General features: G+C 39.2%; 3 protein-coding genes across 3 annotated transcripts; 1 reads left to right on the forward strand and 2 right to left on the reverse strand.

Moving 5' to 3' along the window:
- Window positions 1-38: 38 nt before the first annotated feature.
- On the reverse strand, window positions 39-2,905 carry LOC116604325. Its single transcript, XM_048724192.1, has 3 exons — window positions 2,763-2,905; window positions 1,069-1,371; window positions 39-937 (listed from the first exon to the last, which is right to left on the reverse strand). The coding sequence occupies exons 1-3, from the start codon at window positions 2,793-2,795 to the stop codon at window positions 248-250; spliced, it is 1,026 nt and encodes a 341-aa protein (XP_048580149.1). The 5' UTR covers window positions 2,796-2,905; the 3' UTR covers window positions 39-247.
- Window positions 2,906-4,010: 1,105 nt separating this feature from the next.
- LOC5521304 (CDGSH iron-sulfur domain-containing protein 3, mitochondrial) lies at window positions 4,011-8,019 on the reverse strand. Its single transcript, XM_001640938.3, has 3 exons — window positions 7,837-8,019; window positions 5,516-5,623; window positions 4,011-4,549 (listed from the first exon to the last, which is right to left on the reverse strand). Exons 1-3 carry the CDS (start codon window positions 7,903-7,905, stop codon window positions 4,370-4,372), a joined length of 357 nt encoding a protein of 118 aa, XP_001640988.2. The 5' UTR covers window positions 7,906-8,019; the 3' UTR covers window positions 4,011-4,369.
- A 96-nt stretch (window positions 8,020-8,115) lies between these two features.
- On the forward strand, window positions 8,116-15,478 carry LOC5521191 (COMM domain-containing protein 3). The gene is made up of 8 exons (XM_032366545.2): window positions 8,116-8,396; window positions 9,642-9,753; window positions 10,171-10,234; window positions 10,748-10,782; window positions 11,965-12,025; window positions 12,797-12,853; window positions 13,244-13,303; window positions 13,986-15,478. Exons 1-8 carry the CDS (start codon window positions 8,258-8,260, stop codon window positions 14,043-14,045), a joined length of 588 nt encoding a protein of 195 aa, XP_032222436.2. The 5' UTR covers window positions 8,116-8,257; the 3' UTR covers window positions 14,046-15,478.
- Window positions 15,479-15,560: the final 82 nt, after the last annotated feature.

A 15,560-nucleotide genomic window follows, 5' to 3' on the forward strand; every position in this document is an offset into this window, starting at 1 on the left:
AGCTTATCAATAAGAATAAGAGATGTTATGAAATTAAATTTTTTTTTTAACATTTTATTTTATTATTTAGCTTCAGACTTTTATGGACATTAATCATAGAACTGTTTTACTCCCAGGAAAAATCCCTACATATTTGCTAAAGAAATGATATTCAAATCAGTAACTACAGCTTTTCATATCTGAGAACTATCGCCGATCATTTCTAAAAGCTAAATCGCCTTAAGGTTTTCTTATGACTTCAGCCCCTTCAAAGTGCATCAACATCAGTTCTAGTGAAAGTCTCCAGATTCTGATTGTTGATATAAGCCGCCGCCTCTTTAAGCGCCCTGTACCCCGCCTTTCCCCTGCGCCCAGGGAAATCAATCTTCAAGAAATTCACAGTGCGTTCCAGAGACTTCCGCTTGTTGTAACAAGCCCTCGCAGCATCTAGTACCAGTCTATTACACGCATCTGCACGGACAGTAGTGCACACAGGTAGCCCCCTTGTCAGGTACAGATCAACGCTTACCAGTTCTTTTGCGGTCAAACAGGATTTTGCGAGGCTTGGGACTAATTTTCGGCATTTGTTTGAGAGGGCGTACTTGATAGTTGTTTCAGTTTGCGCGATTATCGTTGGGTTATGCGCCCAAGAGGGAGTCCCCATGTGGGATGCGAGCTTGGGGTGAACAAAAACGAACACGCGTTGGTTACGTCTAACTGCGTCGCCAAGTGTTGGCCATCTCCCCGAGGTGGCGAACTCGTCATTCATGGACAAGGATGAGGGGGACTGGTCCCACCACAGGGATCTCAGCTTATCTTCGATATCACGTGCGATAGTGCGCTCGTTCCAGGGCTCGTAGTTTCTGGTGAAGGATATGACGACAATTTCGCGCGGGTTCTGATTCAACCACTGATCGATCTCCTTCAGGATTGATTCCACAGGGTCAGCGAATAACACCTGCGAGAATAATGGTTTACCGTTTACAGTTATAAATAGCCCTTACAACACAACACAACCAGAATTTTCATTATATTTTATCATCAGTATATGGAGTATATGTAGGGCATGTGTGTTTGATAGCAATATACCTTTCTACAGGAGTAAGTCGTGGTAACTTTAGTCTGTTCCCAAAGGCTGACATACTCCTCCTTACTGCACGTGTCTATCTCGATACTCCGAATACCATTCTCAAGCTGTTGCGTAATACTGTCGTCCTGGTTTCGAGCGAAGCAGCTAGCACCAGGTACCAGTCTACTCCCGTACAAAAGAAACGGTGTGTCCTGGGCACCAGCGTAGGAATTATGTGTGGCGGCGAATGTAAACTGATCAAAGTGAAGCTTGCAATAATGAGGGCTTCCATTACACGACAGAACTTGTGTGAACCGCGTCAGCTGAAATGCGATCGTATGGTCATTATGAGTTATTCCCTGGATGTTCTTGGTCTATGTGTTCCTTTTGAGTCGCTCTGCTTGGGGGATTCTTGGTATCCTGGGTTTTACAGTCAGTTTGTACGCGTAGGGTATATCCAGACACACTCTCTGGTGCATAAATTGCCTATACTACCACAAATTACTGTAAACGCACGTTTATACCTTGTTTAGGTTTCGCGCGAGTTCAACCTAAGGATCACACCCTTATTATTGATTTCAATCAAGGTTGTGAGGCAAAATTTTGAGAAAAAATCTCAAAATTACAATATAATTAACTTACTTTGTTTACCAAATTTTTTGGAAAATATCGAAATAGATTCCCAAATTAAGCCGATCGAAAATTGATGTTTCCTCACAGTACTTTTCTAGAATGACTAATTGGGTCGCTGACAGAAAGCAGGGGCGTACGTAGCCTATAGGCCTGCAGTTACGGGACTGCAAAAAAGATTTAGCGACCTTATTTTCATAACGAGGGGAAAATATCAAATGTTTACTCATTCATTTTTATGTACGTAGTTTTATATATATCAAAAGGATAAAAACTATAATATTCTTAATCATTGTAGTCTACAGATGATTTCCAACATATTGTTATTTCGTTCAGTGCCACGCGACGACTGAAGTCCTATTTCAGATCGAGGATGACAGAGGATCGTGTAATATTCTCAAAAGTCTGACGCATTGACGCCAATTTCAAACCCAAAAGCGGGAGCTATGAAATCTTCACGGGGATGCGGGATGAGGGGCCACGCCCTCATTCAGCTTTTGAATGCCTTGACTGCAACTTGTTAAAATCCTGCGTATGCCCCTGGAGAGCCCTTTTTTTAAATTGCAAAAGGTGTAGTGCGAAGTTCCAAATAATTTATGTTGACCACCTTTTATCTGTCGTCACACCCAGAATCCCTTAGCACGTAAAATTATACAAAAATACACTCAAAGATTCAAGTTCCGTAAACAGTGTTAAACAAGTACTTTGAATATTGGTATATTGAATGGTTGATATAATATTCTCGTCCTTAAAGTTGCGTCTCATCCCTTGCTTCCTTACAATTCAGCGACTTAGTTAAACTGTAACAAGTCTATATACTGTATTGTGGTTTGTATGGTCGAGTAAATGACAATTCAGCCTCAATGTCACAGAATGGTATTAGCCAAAACCTTGATGACAAATAATTCTTTGCGTTGCCTATTCAAATAAGCTTATTGACTTTATTGGTTTACTCTCCGTCAAAGAAATTGATAGAGAACTGTGCTATCTTCTTAGGGGTTTCTAAAACGAGCAAAGAATGTGATTAGTCCGCTTTGAAAACTACTTTTCCCCGTCTTAAATAGAAGAAATAGCATTTACTTACTAGCAAAATCCCGAGTGCCACCAATAACTTCATAACTGAAAATGTTGTTATGGTTATTGCTCACTTCCAGTCGCGCGTATTCAGGTGACTGCCGTTGTGTCTATCGCACCGCTCCACCGCTCAGTTAAATAAAACCCCGCCCACTGAAACCTCAAACAGATGGTAGGATGCCAAGCTTACTCGTATAACTACTAATTCCCGTGAGAGGGAAAAACCTTTACAAATGGCCTCCGAATAACACGGTAAAAGCTTTTGAATTTTTCGCCAACGCAAACAATGCAGTAATGTGAGAATTTTTGGGACTCAAAATCTGGTAGAGCGACATTTCAGATATTACTATTATTTTACATACAGGTCTTATGGAACTAAAAGAAAAAATACTTCAAATTTGTACATTTTATTTTAAATAGTAAATATAATACGTGATTCATAGATAAAGGTCTTAGCCGTAGTAGCCAGACGGGGGAGGTATGTGGTTACAAGATAAACGCGGTTAGAGAAGATAGTGGCATAATAATTTATGAGTAAAGACTTATAGATTGACTTTCTGTCTAAATTCATAAAAAACAAATTTAAAAAAAACTTTGCACGATAAGGATAATTTAGATCGATGATAAAAATAATGGGTTTCTAGAATGTGTTAGAAAGATAAAAAGTCGGGGAATAGATTATGCCATTAGTAGGGTGCTCTGCCACAGAGTGCAATCATAAAATCGGGGTCTTTAAAACTGCGACCACAACAATAGAGATGGACGGGAATGTTCGAAGGCAAAAACTGGTTATTTAAGCTTAAGCTACTTCTCACGCAGATGCAAAAAGGGTTTTGTCATTGAGTGTCATGTTTCACAGTAACCTAAAATCCAAGGGAAGAAGTTATCGTTCAATATATGCTCCAATCACTATTTTATAAGGAAAATAAAGGACAAATAGAAGGGCGAAGCCCTCTACACTGACAGTAGAGTGGGAGGCTTAAAAAATTGACGGGGGTAAAGGGGGGATGTTGGGTCAGCCGCGACAAAGTCAAACAAAACATAATTCATTTTCTACGGATTACAAGAATCATCATTTTCTTTTTGTTGTTTTTATTCTCCGATAATTGACTAGCAAGTGTTTTCGGTATAAGGCTTAGCTTATACCAAGGGCACCTGCTAAGCAGACTACCATTTTACGCGATCTGACCTTTTCAGTTGGTTAGAGACTTTTCGAGACCGACGGGAATGCTTGCTACACAGGCTAGGATCCAATAGCAACAATGGATTACGTTTATTGAAAGTCGAGATGATTTTCCCAATCACGACTATTAACATATGTAGACCGTTCCCTCTCTAGGACAGATCAGTTCATACTGTGCAGCGAAATGTGAAGATCGGAAATCTGTCCGCTACAATTAGGCTACTACAAAACAGAGTTGTTATTCCCTTCATCCTAATCAATGCACTCTATCAAGAAGAACATTTTGAACAACTGTCAAGAATAATCATATAATGTTTATTAATTGGGAAACTGTACTCAATGTTTGATTTGCTCTCAATGCTGACTAGATCAATCATTTTACTAACAGTCAAGTTCATCGTTTTTGTTTTAACTCAGTCTAGTTGATCATCAGCTTATTCCATCGGTTGTCCAATCTCTGCCATTTCTACCATAGGTGAAGCATGTGTTCCATCACAGTAAGGTGGGGTCCCGGTCTGCTTACATCCACAAAGAAAAGCCAGAGGGTTGTCCTGGGTTGGGCGAAAACGTTCAGGTGCTATACCTGAGCCCTTGTGGCTTCCATCACAGAAAGGCTAAGAATGAATTAGATAATTAACTGTCATGGTTTGCACATCTCCATTTTGGGTAAAACAAGGATTTCAACACCATCAGGGCAAAGAATAGAGGTTTTATCTAATTGTGTTTGACTAAAGAAAGGAGAGTGTCCTTTATTAGAGGTTGTCCATAAGGCCCATTATCTGGAAGTTACATTGCATCTTATTCCTAAAAAAGGTGGAAAAAACGACACATTCTTGTTCCATAAAATTCCTATAGGAGATGCTACTTCTAAGAAGACATGAGCCACTGAATAGATTGACACTTTATAAGAGGGATCATATTCGACATGATGGAAAAACTTGGAAAATGAACAATTAAAAGAAAGAAGGCACAATTTTTTACAATGGCCCCAGACTGATTTTTAAAACACAAATAACGTGAGGCTGAAATAGATATACCCAGATTTTGGCTTTTTCAGATATTTTTTCCTTGATCATCCTTGTGTAGACACTGTTTGAGACTTGAATAATTTAATACAATTCTTGCCAAATGTTAGGGTTCGAGGCTGTAGCTAAGGAGTTTGTTACTCTGAGTGTTTCAAAAGATTCGCACTCAAACAGAACCAGAACCAACTGCCATTAACTTACTTGTCCATGTGATAAACTAGTGTACGCCATTTTCTGCACACGCTCTATTTTAAATTGTAACGTTCCTACGCTTACATGGAATTACAGACTCGACCAAACTAATAATACACTAATAATAACTTAACAATACACAATAATAATAATAGTTGTCCAGACCAACAGGGTCCAAAGCCAGTTCTTAGTGATTCTCAAATACGTAACACTACATTTGCGCTATGTACGAGCCCAGGGACGAAAAGCTCAAATTTTAATGGCACTTTACAAAATGTTGGTTGGTTGGCTATTATATGGTTATGAGAATCCAAATGTCCTCCTCCTGTTCTTTGTATAGCAAGATCACATGCTTAGCATTACCTGCTTTTTACTGAGCCCACATCGGCACCATGAGTACCTCTTGTCTGCTTTAAGCTCTACCTCATAAGGTCCTTTTTGTGCTACACAGTTAGCATAGCTTCTGACAATCTGTAGAAGAGAAGGAAATGGTTAAGATACAATTACAAAGTGATTTGGGTGTAGCTCCTCCCCCTCCCCTCCCCTGGAATTTAAACGTTTTTAGTCCAATTCTTATTATTTATCAACAGTTATTTCAACAAAAAGAATAAATATGGGATGTGCAATTTGACAGAGACAGTTGCCTTTTAGATTATGCACTAGTCATTTGAAACCCCCACCCTTTCGGGAAGGGTGGAGTATTAAATGTGATAACACCACTCCTTCGGGATACAAACTGTAGTCAAATGCCCTTTCAGGGTAATAACTGGAAATATGAGATGGTATGCAATTCGAAATAAGCCTTTTATATCTATCAAAACGTTGTATATGTTGAACCCTTTCTTACACTTTATTTATTCTGATGGCTGATGGCTTCTGCATTTTCCAAGATGGTTGAGAATTGTCCCCACCCTTCTTGGTGGGGACAAGTCTAAGAGTGGGGACAGGTTCTGGTCCCAAAATGCTTAAAACCTCCAAGGACAATAGTGGTGGGGGTTTCAAATAACTGCTGCATTAATAGCCATCTCTTTGGTGGAAAGTCCCAAAATTAGTTCCAAGTTCCATTAGTTCCAAGTGCTTACCTGAACTAGAGCAAAATTGTACTCAACAAGGGTTTCTCACCTACTTTGTGTATTTTTATTACAGACCACGGACGCAGAGGACAGAATGCCTGGGGGGGGAGGGGGGCTCTTTCCATGATGACCTCATCAGGGTTCCCTGCTAGCAGAGGCGTCTTTTCTCTGTATTTCGCTGGGCTGGCTTTCGTGAGGAAAAGAGACCTCTGCCATGGGTCAAAACTGTTTTCATTGTGCATGCGTGAGCGTTAATAAGCGACATATAATGTCGGGCACAACGTACCTAAACCCGCACTATAGCGCAAAAGCTGTCAATATGCTTTGCATGTGTTTTGTCACAATTTATGAATCAAACTCCGGTTACTTATCTTTTTCAATTTCAATCACCTAAAACGTCACTTAAAAGAGTGAACAGCAAACGCAGCAAATACGAGTTTTGTCTTGTTTGTTGGATAAATTTCAAGACATCTGGGCAGGCAAGTTTCTTCAATGTAAATACTTATCGCACAGTTGGACTAGAAGAAAATGTTACCAAACTTTTTGGTGAACTTAAATCAGCTTATTCAAGAAGAATATGCAAAAGCTGTAAACGGAAGATTGTCTCGGTCGTCAAAAAATAGAAAATTCTGAATGAAGATAAGGCATTAAATAGCTTCTTTTATAATTTGTTGCGTGATACAGTATTTCTATGGAGGAAGCCCATTTGAATGCGTGCTTATTATCCAGCAGCGGATATATGCTTCACGCATGCGCTAGTCATTGTTGGCCCAAATAGTGGCCAGTAAACAATGAACGGAGCATGCACTCTGGATCTCCCTGTCCATGATTGTGGAAGGCGGTTTGATCAAACAAAGTTTCGACCCATGGCAGAGGTCTCTTTTCCTCGCAAATGCCAGCCCAGCGAAATACAGAGAAAAAAGGGCCTCTGCTAGCAGGGAATCATCGGGGTTGCTCATCATAATTTTTAGGGGTCAATATCGGGGCACTGGGGTATCAGAGAGAAAATAGGATTTTCTACTAGAAATTGTATTTTTTAGGGGTTCACAGAAAGACGCGCTATGAGCCAACATTTTCTAGATTATTTAATACTTCCGACTTCTAAACAAAACACTTTGAAAATTTGTCATTCGAGACTTTTTTATACACTGGGATATTTCGTTACTCAAATCTGCATTTTGGCATTTTTTAGGGATAAGGTTTTCTTCTAGAGTATTTTTTTTGAGGGAAGCAATTTCTGGTGTTCAGGTATTTTTAGGGGTATTTTTTAATTTCCAGACGAGCATCCCTATCACTTTTACCCTGAAGTCTCCCCTCCCCCCGTGACAGACTGGCTCTCGAGATAGTTGCCCTTAGGGGTTTTATGGAATATGCCGTTTTCGGATGGCAGCGCACGTTAACGACTACCATGAATCAAAGTATTGGACCTTGTCATAACAGACTTAAAAATAAAATCCGTTTTGCAACTAAGAATTGAAAAAGGAATACAATGCACTTTATAATGTTTTGCAATTACGTTTTGCATGTTCTATGACATAACTGCTCTGCTACGCATATTTGATCTGAGTATTTTCCACAATTTCAACACAATAAAAATATTAACTTACTTACCTGTCGCCCAAAAAACAGCAGATTTGGTAAAGAAAACTTTTGGTGAGCCCCTCTGCAAATTGACGCCATTTAGAACGTTCTCAGGATCTAAATATAATTGCAAACTCCTTAGCTGTGGGCCTTTTTCTAGGGATGTGCTTCAATAAACTGTCTTCGATAGCGAGCGGCAGAAAACATAAGGCGTTCCTATAAAATCATCGCCAGAGCCTAGGACTAGCTCAATACTTCGTGATAATCATCCTTTCACACGTTTATCGTAAACCAATAACAGCAATACAATTTATTGAAATGTATAAAGTATTCACCTAGAAGAGCCCTTTCACGTTTGCCATCCCTCGAACATAGCATTTTCATATTTTGTATTCTATCTGTGAGAATTAAGTCCAACAGAGGTTTATCTTTGAATCGCATATCGTGAGGGATGGAGCTGAGCGCCGTGGCGAGTGAAGGGCTTACTTTATGCGGGGATACGGCCCGTGTTGGAGATAGGAGCTTCCGGTGTCTTGTAATGTCTGCATGTGACATTCTTCTCAAACGAAAGGACGAGGATGTTCTACACGGTAAGGCTCCATTACCAATGACACCGATGACTTTGTACGCACGATGTCATATCTAGCACACATCTTCTGTTTTGTTACAATCTTTTGTGTCGCTGATCAGAGAAGCACTGTACATAAGTATCTAGCAACATTATTTGGCAGAGTCGATTTCCAGTTTTTGGTGTCTTGTATTCATTGTTCTGGTACGAGATCGCAACAGTTTGTGCTTTTTGATTCTATAGCAACATTATGAAGTACAATAAATTACATTGCAATGAACTTTATCTAACGAGATTCATAACATTGAAATTAGACGTTAGCAAGACAGCATTAAGGTGTTCTGCTGGTATCAGCCTTGATCAAGTGACTCGAGGATAGACAGGGGAGGGGGGAGTGGGAGGGGGGTTAACCCCTCTTAACCTCATAACATTAAAATCACATTCCTGCCTTCAAGCCCCCACCTCAATCTATAACTATGCACAGCGATCTGATTTAAGAAATAAAATGCTCCAAAAAACTTTGTTCTAACTTTTACCCAAGCACATCTGACTACAAACTTACTACCCAAATATACCTCTTGTCGCCAACAACTGTCAGTCACTGAACTGGTCAAACACCCCTCTACGTCGCCAACAACTGTCAGTCACTGAACTGGTCAAACACCCCTCTATGTTGCCAACAACTGTCAGTCACTGAACTGGTGAAACACCCCTCTACGTCGCCAACAACTGTCAGTCACTGAACTGGTCAAACACCCCTCTACGTCGCCAACAACTGTCAGTCACTGAACTGGTCAAACACCCCTCTATGTTGCCAACAACTGTCAGTCACTGAACTGGTCAAACACCCCTCTATGTCGCCAACAACTGTCAGTCACTGAACTGGTCAAACACCCCTCTATGTCGCCAACAACTGTCAGCCACTGAACTGGTCAAACACCCCTCTATGTCGCCAACAACTGTCAGTCACTAAACTGGTCAAACACCCCTCTATGTTGCCAACAACTGTCAGTCACTGAACTGGTCAAACACCCCTCTATGTCGCCAACAACTGTCAGTCACTAAACTGGTCAAACACCCCTCTATGTCGCAAACAACTGTCAGTCACTGAACTGGTCAAACACCCATCTATGTCGCCAACAACTGTCAGTCACTGAACTGGTCAAACACCCATCTATGTCGCCAACAACTGTCAGTCCTTTAACAGGATATGGAAGTTCTCCTTCACAATATGTGGTAACAACATTGTCTTATAACTGTGCTTCAGATAATGATGAGCTATCTTCAGTTGATGCTGCTGTGTTAAAGCAGTCCTATGCTGGGATAGTGACCCTTGCGCTTGAGGCGGCCAAGACAAACAGTGATACACCTCAGATAAGGTACCTTATTTACCTGTGTATAAGACACACCTGCTTATTAGACGCATCCAGAATTTTGAGCTCAAAAAAGTAAAAAAGTCAATATTCAAATGTTTAAAACTTGCATTAGGCACTACAGCAAATCCAGAAAGAATTGCAGCAAAAAACAAATTTGCTGTTGAAATCCCAGTGTTTTTATTGGTTACTCAAACACACAAACGATCAATTGACCAATTATAGACAATCTTTTGTTTTCCTTATTATGCAAATTATAAAAAGTGACATTCCGTGTATAAGACGCACCCTAATTTTGAAGTCATTTTGGAGTGAAAAAAGTGTGGCTTATAAGCAGGTAAATATGATAAGTACTTTTGTGTGCCCTTGAAGAATACACATGTCCCTAATAATCAAACCATGATCTTATTTGTTTGTGTATAGCTCGTTGCTCGAGGACTGCAAATGGGGAAGTGAAAGAATCAACTATTTCACCAGTTTGTATGAGGTAGGGAATATTTATTTTAGGATCAATTTCTGTGTTGCACTCCTACCATGCTGAATCTAATTGTCCATTTGCCTTGACACAAATAAAATGGGTTCAACATTGATTCAGGCGTTGCACTAAAATGAGTCACATTCAATAGGCTGCAAGTAGAAAAAACTGACTTGAAATAGAGTTTCTGTTGCACAAAATCAAAGAATATGGCATTCAATTTAGCACAACAAAATCTTCATTTGAATTGGTGTGTAATGCTTTGGTTTGTTGTCAGACTGGTGCTGCTCTGCTTAAAGCTGTGCCAACCTTAATTTAATTGATTCAGGCTTCAAATTGTTTATTTGTCCAGTCCAAACTTACAGTATATCCTGAACGACATAGGCGTGACGTTACATTAGGCCTTTCTTTTCTTGTTATAAAGAAAAGGAAATTATGAGCTTAACCAGCTTCTTGGTTTCTCTTAATAAATCTATGGCATCTACCGTATTGTATGTTTTAAAGATGATCATGTTTTTAAAATAGGAAATAAAACCAGAGCTAGAAGCAGAGCTAAGCAGGTCAGTATATAAACCATCTGTCAGTATATAAACAATGGAAAAAAAAAACTCTTTGTCCCCCCCCCCCACCCTGACCTTTTTCCTGGCGCCCCTTACTGTACACTTGCCCCAGTTCTGTTGCACAGCCATACAAAATAACTGTAGTTGTAGATTCGTGGATAATTAAATGCTCTGAAAATCAACAAAACTGTCTGGTATGCAGGCCTCATTACAAAACTGCTAAACCTGGACTGTCTGACTCTAATGATCATAATCACAACAACCATGCCCCCTTTTCAGGCTTTTATAGACGACTGCTGACTCTAATGATCATAATCACTACAACCATGCCCCTTTTCAAGCTTTTAAAGACGACTGCTGACTCTAATGATCATAATCACAACAACCATGCCCCTCTCCAAGCTTTTATAGACGACTGCTGACTCTAATGATCATAATCACAACAACCATGCCCCCTCTTCAAGCTTTTATGGACCACTGCTGACTCTAATGATCATAATCACAACAACCATGCCCCTTTTCAAGCTTTTATAGACGACTGCTGACTCTAATGATCATAATCACTACAACCATGCCCCTCTCCAAGCTTTTATAGACGACTGCTGACTCTAATGATCATAATCACTACAACCATGCTCCTTTTCAAGCGTTTATAGACGACTGCTGACTCTAATGATCATAATCACTACAACCATGCTCCTTTTCAAGCTTTTATAGACGACTGCTGACTCTAATGATCATAATCACTACAACCATCCCCCTTTTCAAGCTTTTATAGACGACTGCAGACTCTAATGATCATAATCACTACAACCATGCCCCTTTTCAAGCTTTTATAGACCACTGCCGACTCTAATGATCATAATCACTACAACCATGCTCCTTTTCAAGCTTTTATAGACGACTGCTGACTCTAATGATCATAATCACTACAACCATGCCCCTTTTCAAGCTTTTATAGACGACTGCTGACTCTAATGATCATAACCACTACAACCATGCCCCCTTTTCAAGCTTTTATAGACCACTGCCGACTCTAATGATCATAATCACTGCAACAATGCCCCTCTCCAAGCTTCTATAGACCACGTTTGTCCTCCACAGTATTTCATAGATCAACTGCTATGTCTCTGTGATTAATGTACATGTGTGTACAAACTATAATTATTCAATGTATTTCAGTATTGGCAGTTCATTTCCTCACATAGTTGATGTTGATTGGAGACTAGATTATTACATCAAGGTATGTACAGTACACTTGTTCATATATTCACCTAATTTAAATAAGGTTGCACTCGAGAATCCATGCGTCATAACCTGTGGTGGTTCACGGGTAGGGTATAAACGAATCCTTTTATCTGAAAGCCCTGTTAATGTTCAAAAGAACATAAGCAAGAACTCTACAGCTTTTGTAAACTGGATTTGTATTTTAGACAGGCTTATATGCTGCGGGTCACAATACATAGATTCTCAGAGTGCAACCTTATTTGAAATAGGCGTATACAGTACCTAATTCAGGTAAAAACATATTGCAAACAGGGAATGGCAATACCAAGACTGGAAGGTGTTTATGGGTAGCAGAGCCAGACATTGATGGCCTTGAATAGATTATTGTATGATCAATCCATATTCCCCTGCCTCCAGAAGAAATATTAAAAATAAAATAAGACCCAAAGTATGTTTTGCTCGTAGAACTTCCATTTGCAATGCTAAGGTTGTTTTTATGTACATAAATCCTCACTAGCAGGAGGCATGATCTGTGTGATAGACTGTGCCCTCTTGAATAATGACAAAATAATTAATCATAGATAATTCTAATTAGAAAATGTATTACAGAAATGATTGTAATTTTAGGTCTCTGGGATTCCTAGAAAACTTTTCTACATGTCTTATAAAATTGAGATATCAGTTTTTTTCATGTTTCTGTTTTTAAAATGTGATCCCCCACATTGTAACAATCTCTGTTACAGTACAAACTTAAAACTGCTTGTTAGCTTGACTATGTACTTTCTAGAACAACCACATGGAGAAAGTCAATCAGCCAACATACCTGATAACTTTGAAGACTGAGGTTAGTACAGTACATACTGGTTGATTACTAAAAATGGGGAGGGGTACTATAATTAATTTTGGGGCAAACATTGAAATAAGCAGGACAACTCTTGTACATCCCTCTCCATTTAGCACATACAAAGGATATTTTGAAGGATGGCTGGTAAAGGAGGGGGGGATCCTTTATTATCACTAGATCTAGTATACAGGTGCATACAGTAGCTATGAATGGGTGAATTGCGGCAAGCACCCCCCTTCCCCATAGCTACCAATATTTAATTTTATTGACTTTTTCGGAGGAGGATTTGTCCAGCCAAAAACATAATTGGGCTTTAAGTATTACTAAAAAAATGTTGTTAGTTAACGATGTTTTACTCTTAACTTGGTGTAATACTCATATTACTTTTAGGAAACTAACAAGTCTAAAGGAAAGGATATCCAATTTTCATGCTCCATGGAACAATTACAGGTATTTACTACTTCTCAAAGATTATTAGATTACTAGGGGCAGATCAAGGGGTTGGCTGAGCAGGTCCCCGCCCTCCCTATTTTCAGATAAATAGGAAATAAAGGAATCCATGAAAGAACAATAAATCTGGCCCTCCTTGCATGAAGCCCTTGCTCCCCCCTTCCCACCCCTCACTATATGGAACTCCTGGATCTGCCCCTCATTAAAGCTGACTTTGGTAAACAAATTAAAAATATGTTGAACAATGATACAAAGCACTAACATACGTGTCAATCTTCGAAAATATCAAGGCTTTTTGGGGGGGAGGGGTGGGGTATATTTATTTTTTTGGGGGGAGGGGTGGGTTTAACTTTGCAGGCCTTTGCCGTATAGAAAGCTCTCGCGAACAAATTCACCTATAGATCTCATGAGGGTGTTAGATAAGTTGCGCTATGCAAGGGAATTGTTGTTTCAAACATTTTAATAGAAAATAGGCAAAATGGCGATTTCTATAGAATAATTTTTCTGAAGCGACAAAGATCGCTGAAATGCGGGAGATTTGGTGCTCAATGCAGGAGAGCGGGAGAAGGGGTCCAAAATCTTGAGACTCCTGTCTAATGCGGGAGAGTTGACAGGTATTCACTAATGTAGTTTGTCTGCAACTTTTTTACACATTGTATATTTCAGTACCATTGTGTTGCAGGATCTGGTTGGCAAGCTGAGAGATGCATGTAAAACAATGGAGCGGGTGGCTAACATGTGAAGATTTGGAGGTTGGCTCCTGTACTTAGTAATAAGTTGGGCGCATTCTTAATCATTCAATCATTGTACAAAGTGGTAGTACATTAAACTATATAGGCAGGGAAAGAATATGTGTTTTATTTAGAGCTTATAAAACCTGATAGGGAATTGCTTTGTGATCAATTTAAGAGTCAAGGAATCTTCTCTGAACAGTGATTTCAGAGAGTTATCATGTCTTAAGACAAACTACAGACAAACAGAATAACAACTTATTGATTAAGTTGATATTATATTTTTATATGCCAACAATCTTGTACCAAGAGGAAAAAAAGCTGAACCATTAATATCAATGGATAAATTAAAAAAAACTTTTTTTTGTTAAAATTAACTTTGGTACATTATTCTTGGTGGGAAAAATATTTAGCTGGCTCAAAATCTTGAATAATGCTGCTATAATATATGTATATTCTTGTTATATTAATATGAAAAATTCATATTGCAAAATATACACGAGATCAAGATACACAGGCATCAGTCTAGGGGATAAATGGTCTTGTAGATATGCATCCAACCATTAGATCCAGGATGCCGGCAAGAAGGTTGCTGCCTCACGCACATTCTCTATTGCACACCCACACTGTGACGCTGGCAAGAAAACTTTTGAAAGCATATCTGGCTGCCGTTACAGATTGCAAAGCATTTTGGGATACCCATGGAAAACGAGGAGACTTTCCTACAATTGACAGTTTTTTTAGAAAGTTGTTTCACCCCAAAGAATAGCAGTGTTATAAACAATTTTAGAATATATCTTATCTTACCAACATTCATAATCAGTTAAGGATTAATGTTCTTGGGCACTATCCCAATATGCTAATTAAAATTACAGGCAACTGTCACATAAAGTTTCCTCAAGCCCCTAACTATGTGAGATTAGAGTTGGACCACAAAGCACTGTTAAATAGCTTGGATATCGCTGACTAGGTAGTAGTAGCTTTATTTTAAGAGGGTAACAATTAAAAGTGTGGTACACTTACAAACTTGTGAGGTCAGTATGCAGCTCTTACAAGCTGCAATTTGATTGGGCAAATGAACAATATCCGCACCTCGTCACAAAGAACGAGAAGAATAGAGACAAAAGAACTCCTTTGTAGAACAAAGATAATAGGAGACAAAGCAGCTGCGTACTTACTCAACTTGTGGCCTTTCGTAAAAAAAAAACAAGTTTGTTTCATAGTTTAAAAGTTCTCCCCACCTCAAGCTCACGCAAATATTTTGGCAAAATGAAATTGACCCACCAAACCTAGTTTTTGCATTGTGTACATAAATGTTAAATCTCTGATAAAGTATTCAGAAACTACAATCTGAATTCTCTTGAAAAGAAGGGAGCATTTCATCAGAATGTTCTCAATATGAGAAGGAACAGGTCCAGTTTGTTGAATAAAGGGATGGAAGGCACACAGGGACCTCTGTTTGCTATAAGATGCACTGCCCGTTTCTGTAACTTGAGAGGCAGGGGTGTTTCACTTTGATGGACTGT

The sequence above is a fragment of the Nematostella vectensis genome, chromosome 2, assembly GCF_932526225.1.
Source record: "Nematostella vectensis chromosome 2, jaNemVect1.1, whole genome shotgun sequence".
Taxonomy (NCBI): domain Eukaryota; kingdom Metazoa; phylum Cnidaria; class Anthozoa; order Actiniaria; family Edwardsiidae; genus Nematostella; species Nematostella vectensis.

Bases quoted from the DNA above. Each gene is read 5' to 3' on its own strand.
- LOC116604325 (XM_048724192.1), bottom strand. From the start codon at position 2,795: ATGAAGTTATTGGTGGCACTCGGGATTTTGCTA. The intron at 1,372-2,762 runs GTAAGTAAATGC...ATCGCATTTCAG, and splicing joins TGGCACTCGGGATTTTGCTA to CTGACGCGGTTCACACAAGT. The intron at 938-1,068 runs GTATATTGCTAT...TTATTCTCGCAG, and splicing joins CGACTTACTCCTGTAGAAAG to GTGTTATTCGCTGACCCTGT.
- LOC5521304 (XM_001640938.3), bottom strand. From the start codon at position 7,905: ATGGCGTCAATTTGCAGAGGGGCTCACCAAAAGTTTTCTTTACCAAAT. The intron at 5,624-7,836 runs GTAAGTAAGTTA...TCTCTTCTACAG, and splicing joins TGCTGTTTTTTGGGCGACAG to ATTGTCAGAAGCTATGCTAA. The intron at 4,550-5,515 runs GTAATGCTAAGC...ATTCATTCTTAG, and splicing joins GTGGGCTCAGTAAAAAGCAG to CCTTTCTGTGATGGAAGCCA.
- LOC5521191 (XM_032366545.2), top strand. From the start codon at position 8,258: ATGGAGCTGAGCGCCGTGGCGAGTGAAGGGCTTACTTTATGCGGGGAT. The intron at 8,397-9,641 runs GTAAGGCTCCAT...ACTGTGCTTCAG, and splicing joins GGACGAGGATGTTCTACACG to ATAATGATGAGCTATCTTCA. The intron at 13,304-13,985 runs GTATTTACTACT...ATTGTGTTGCAG, and splicing joins GCTCCATGGAACAATTACAG to GATCTGGTTGGCAAGCTGAG.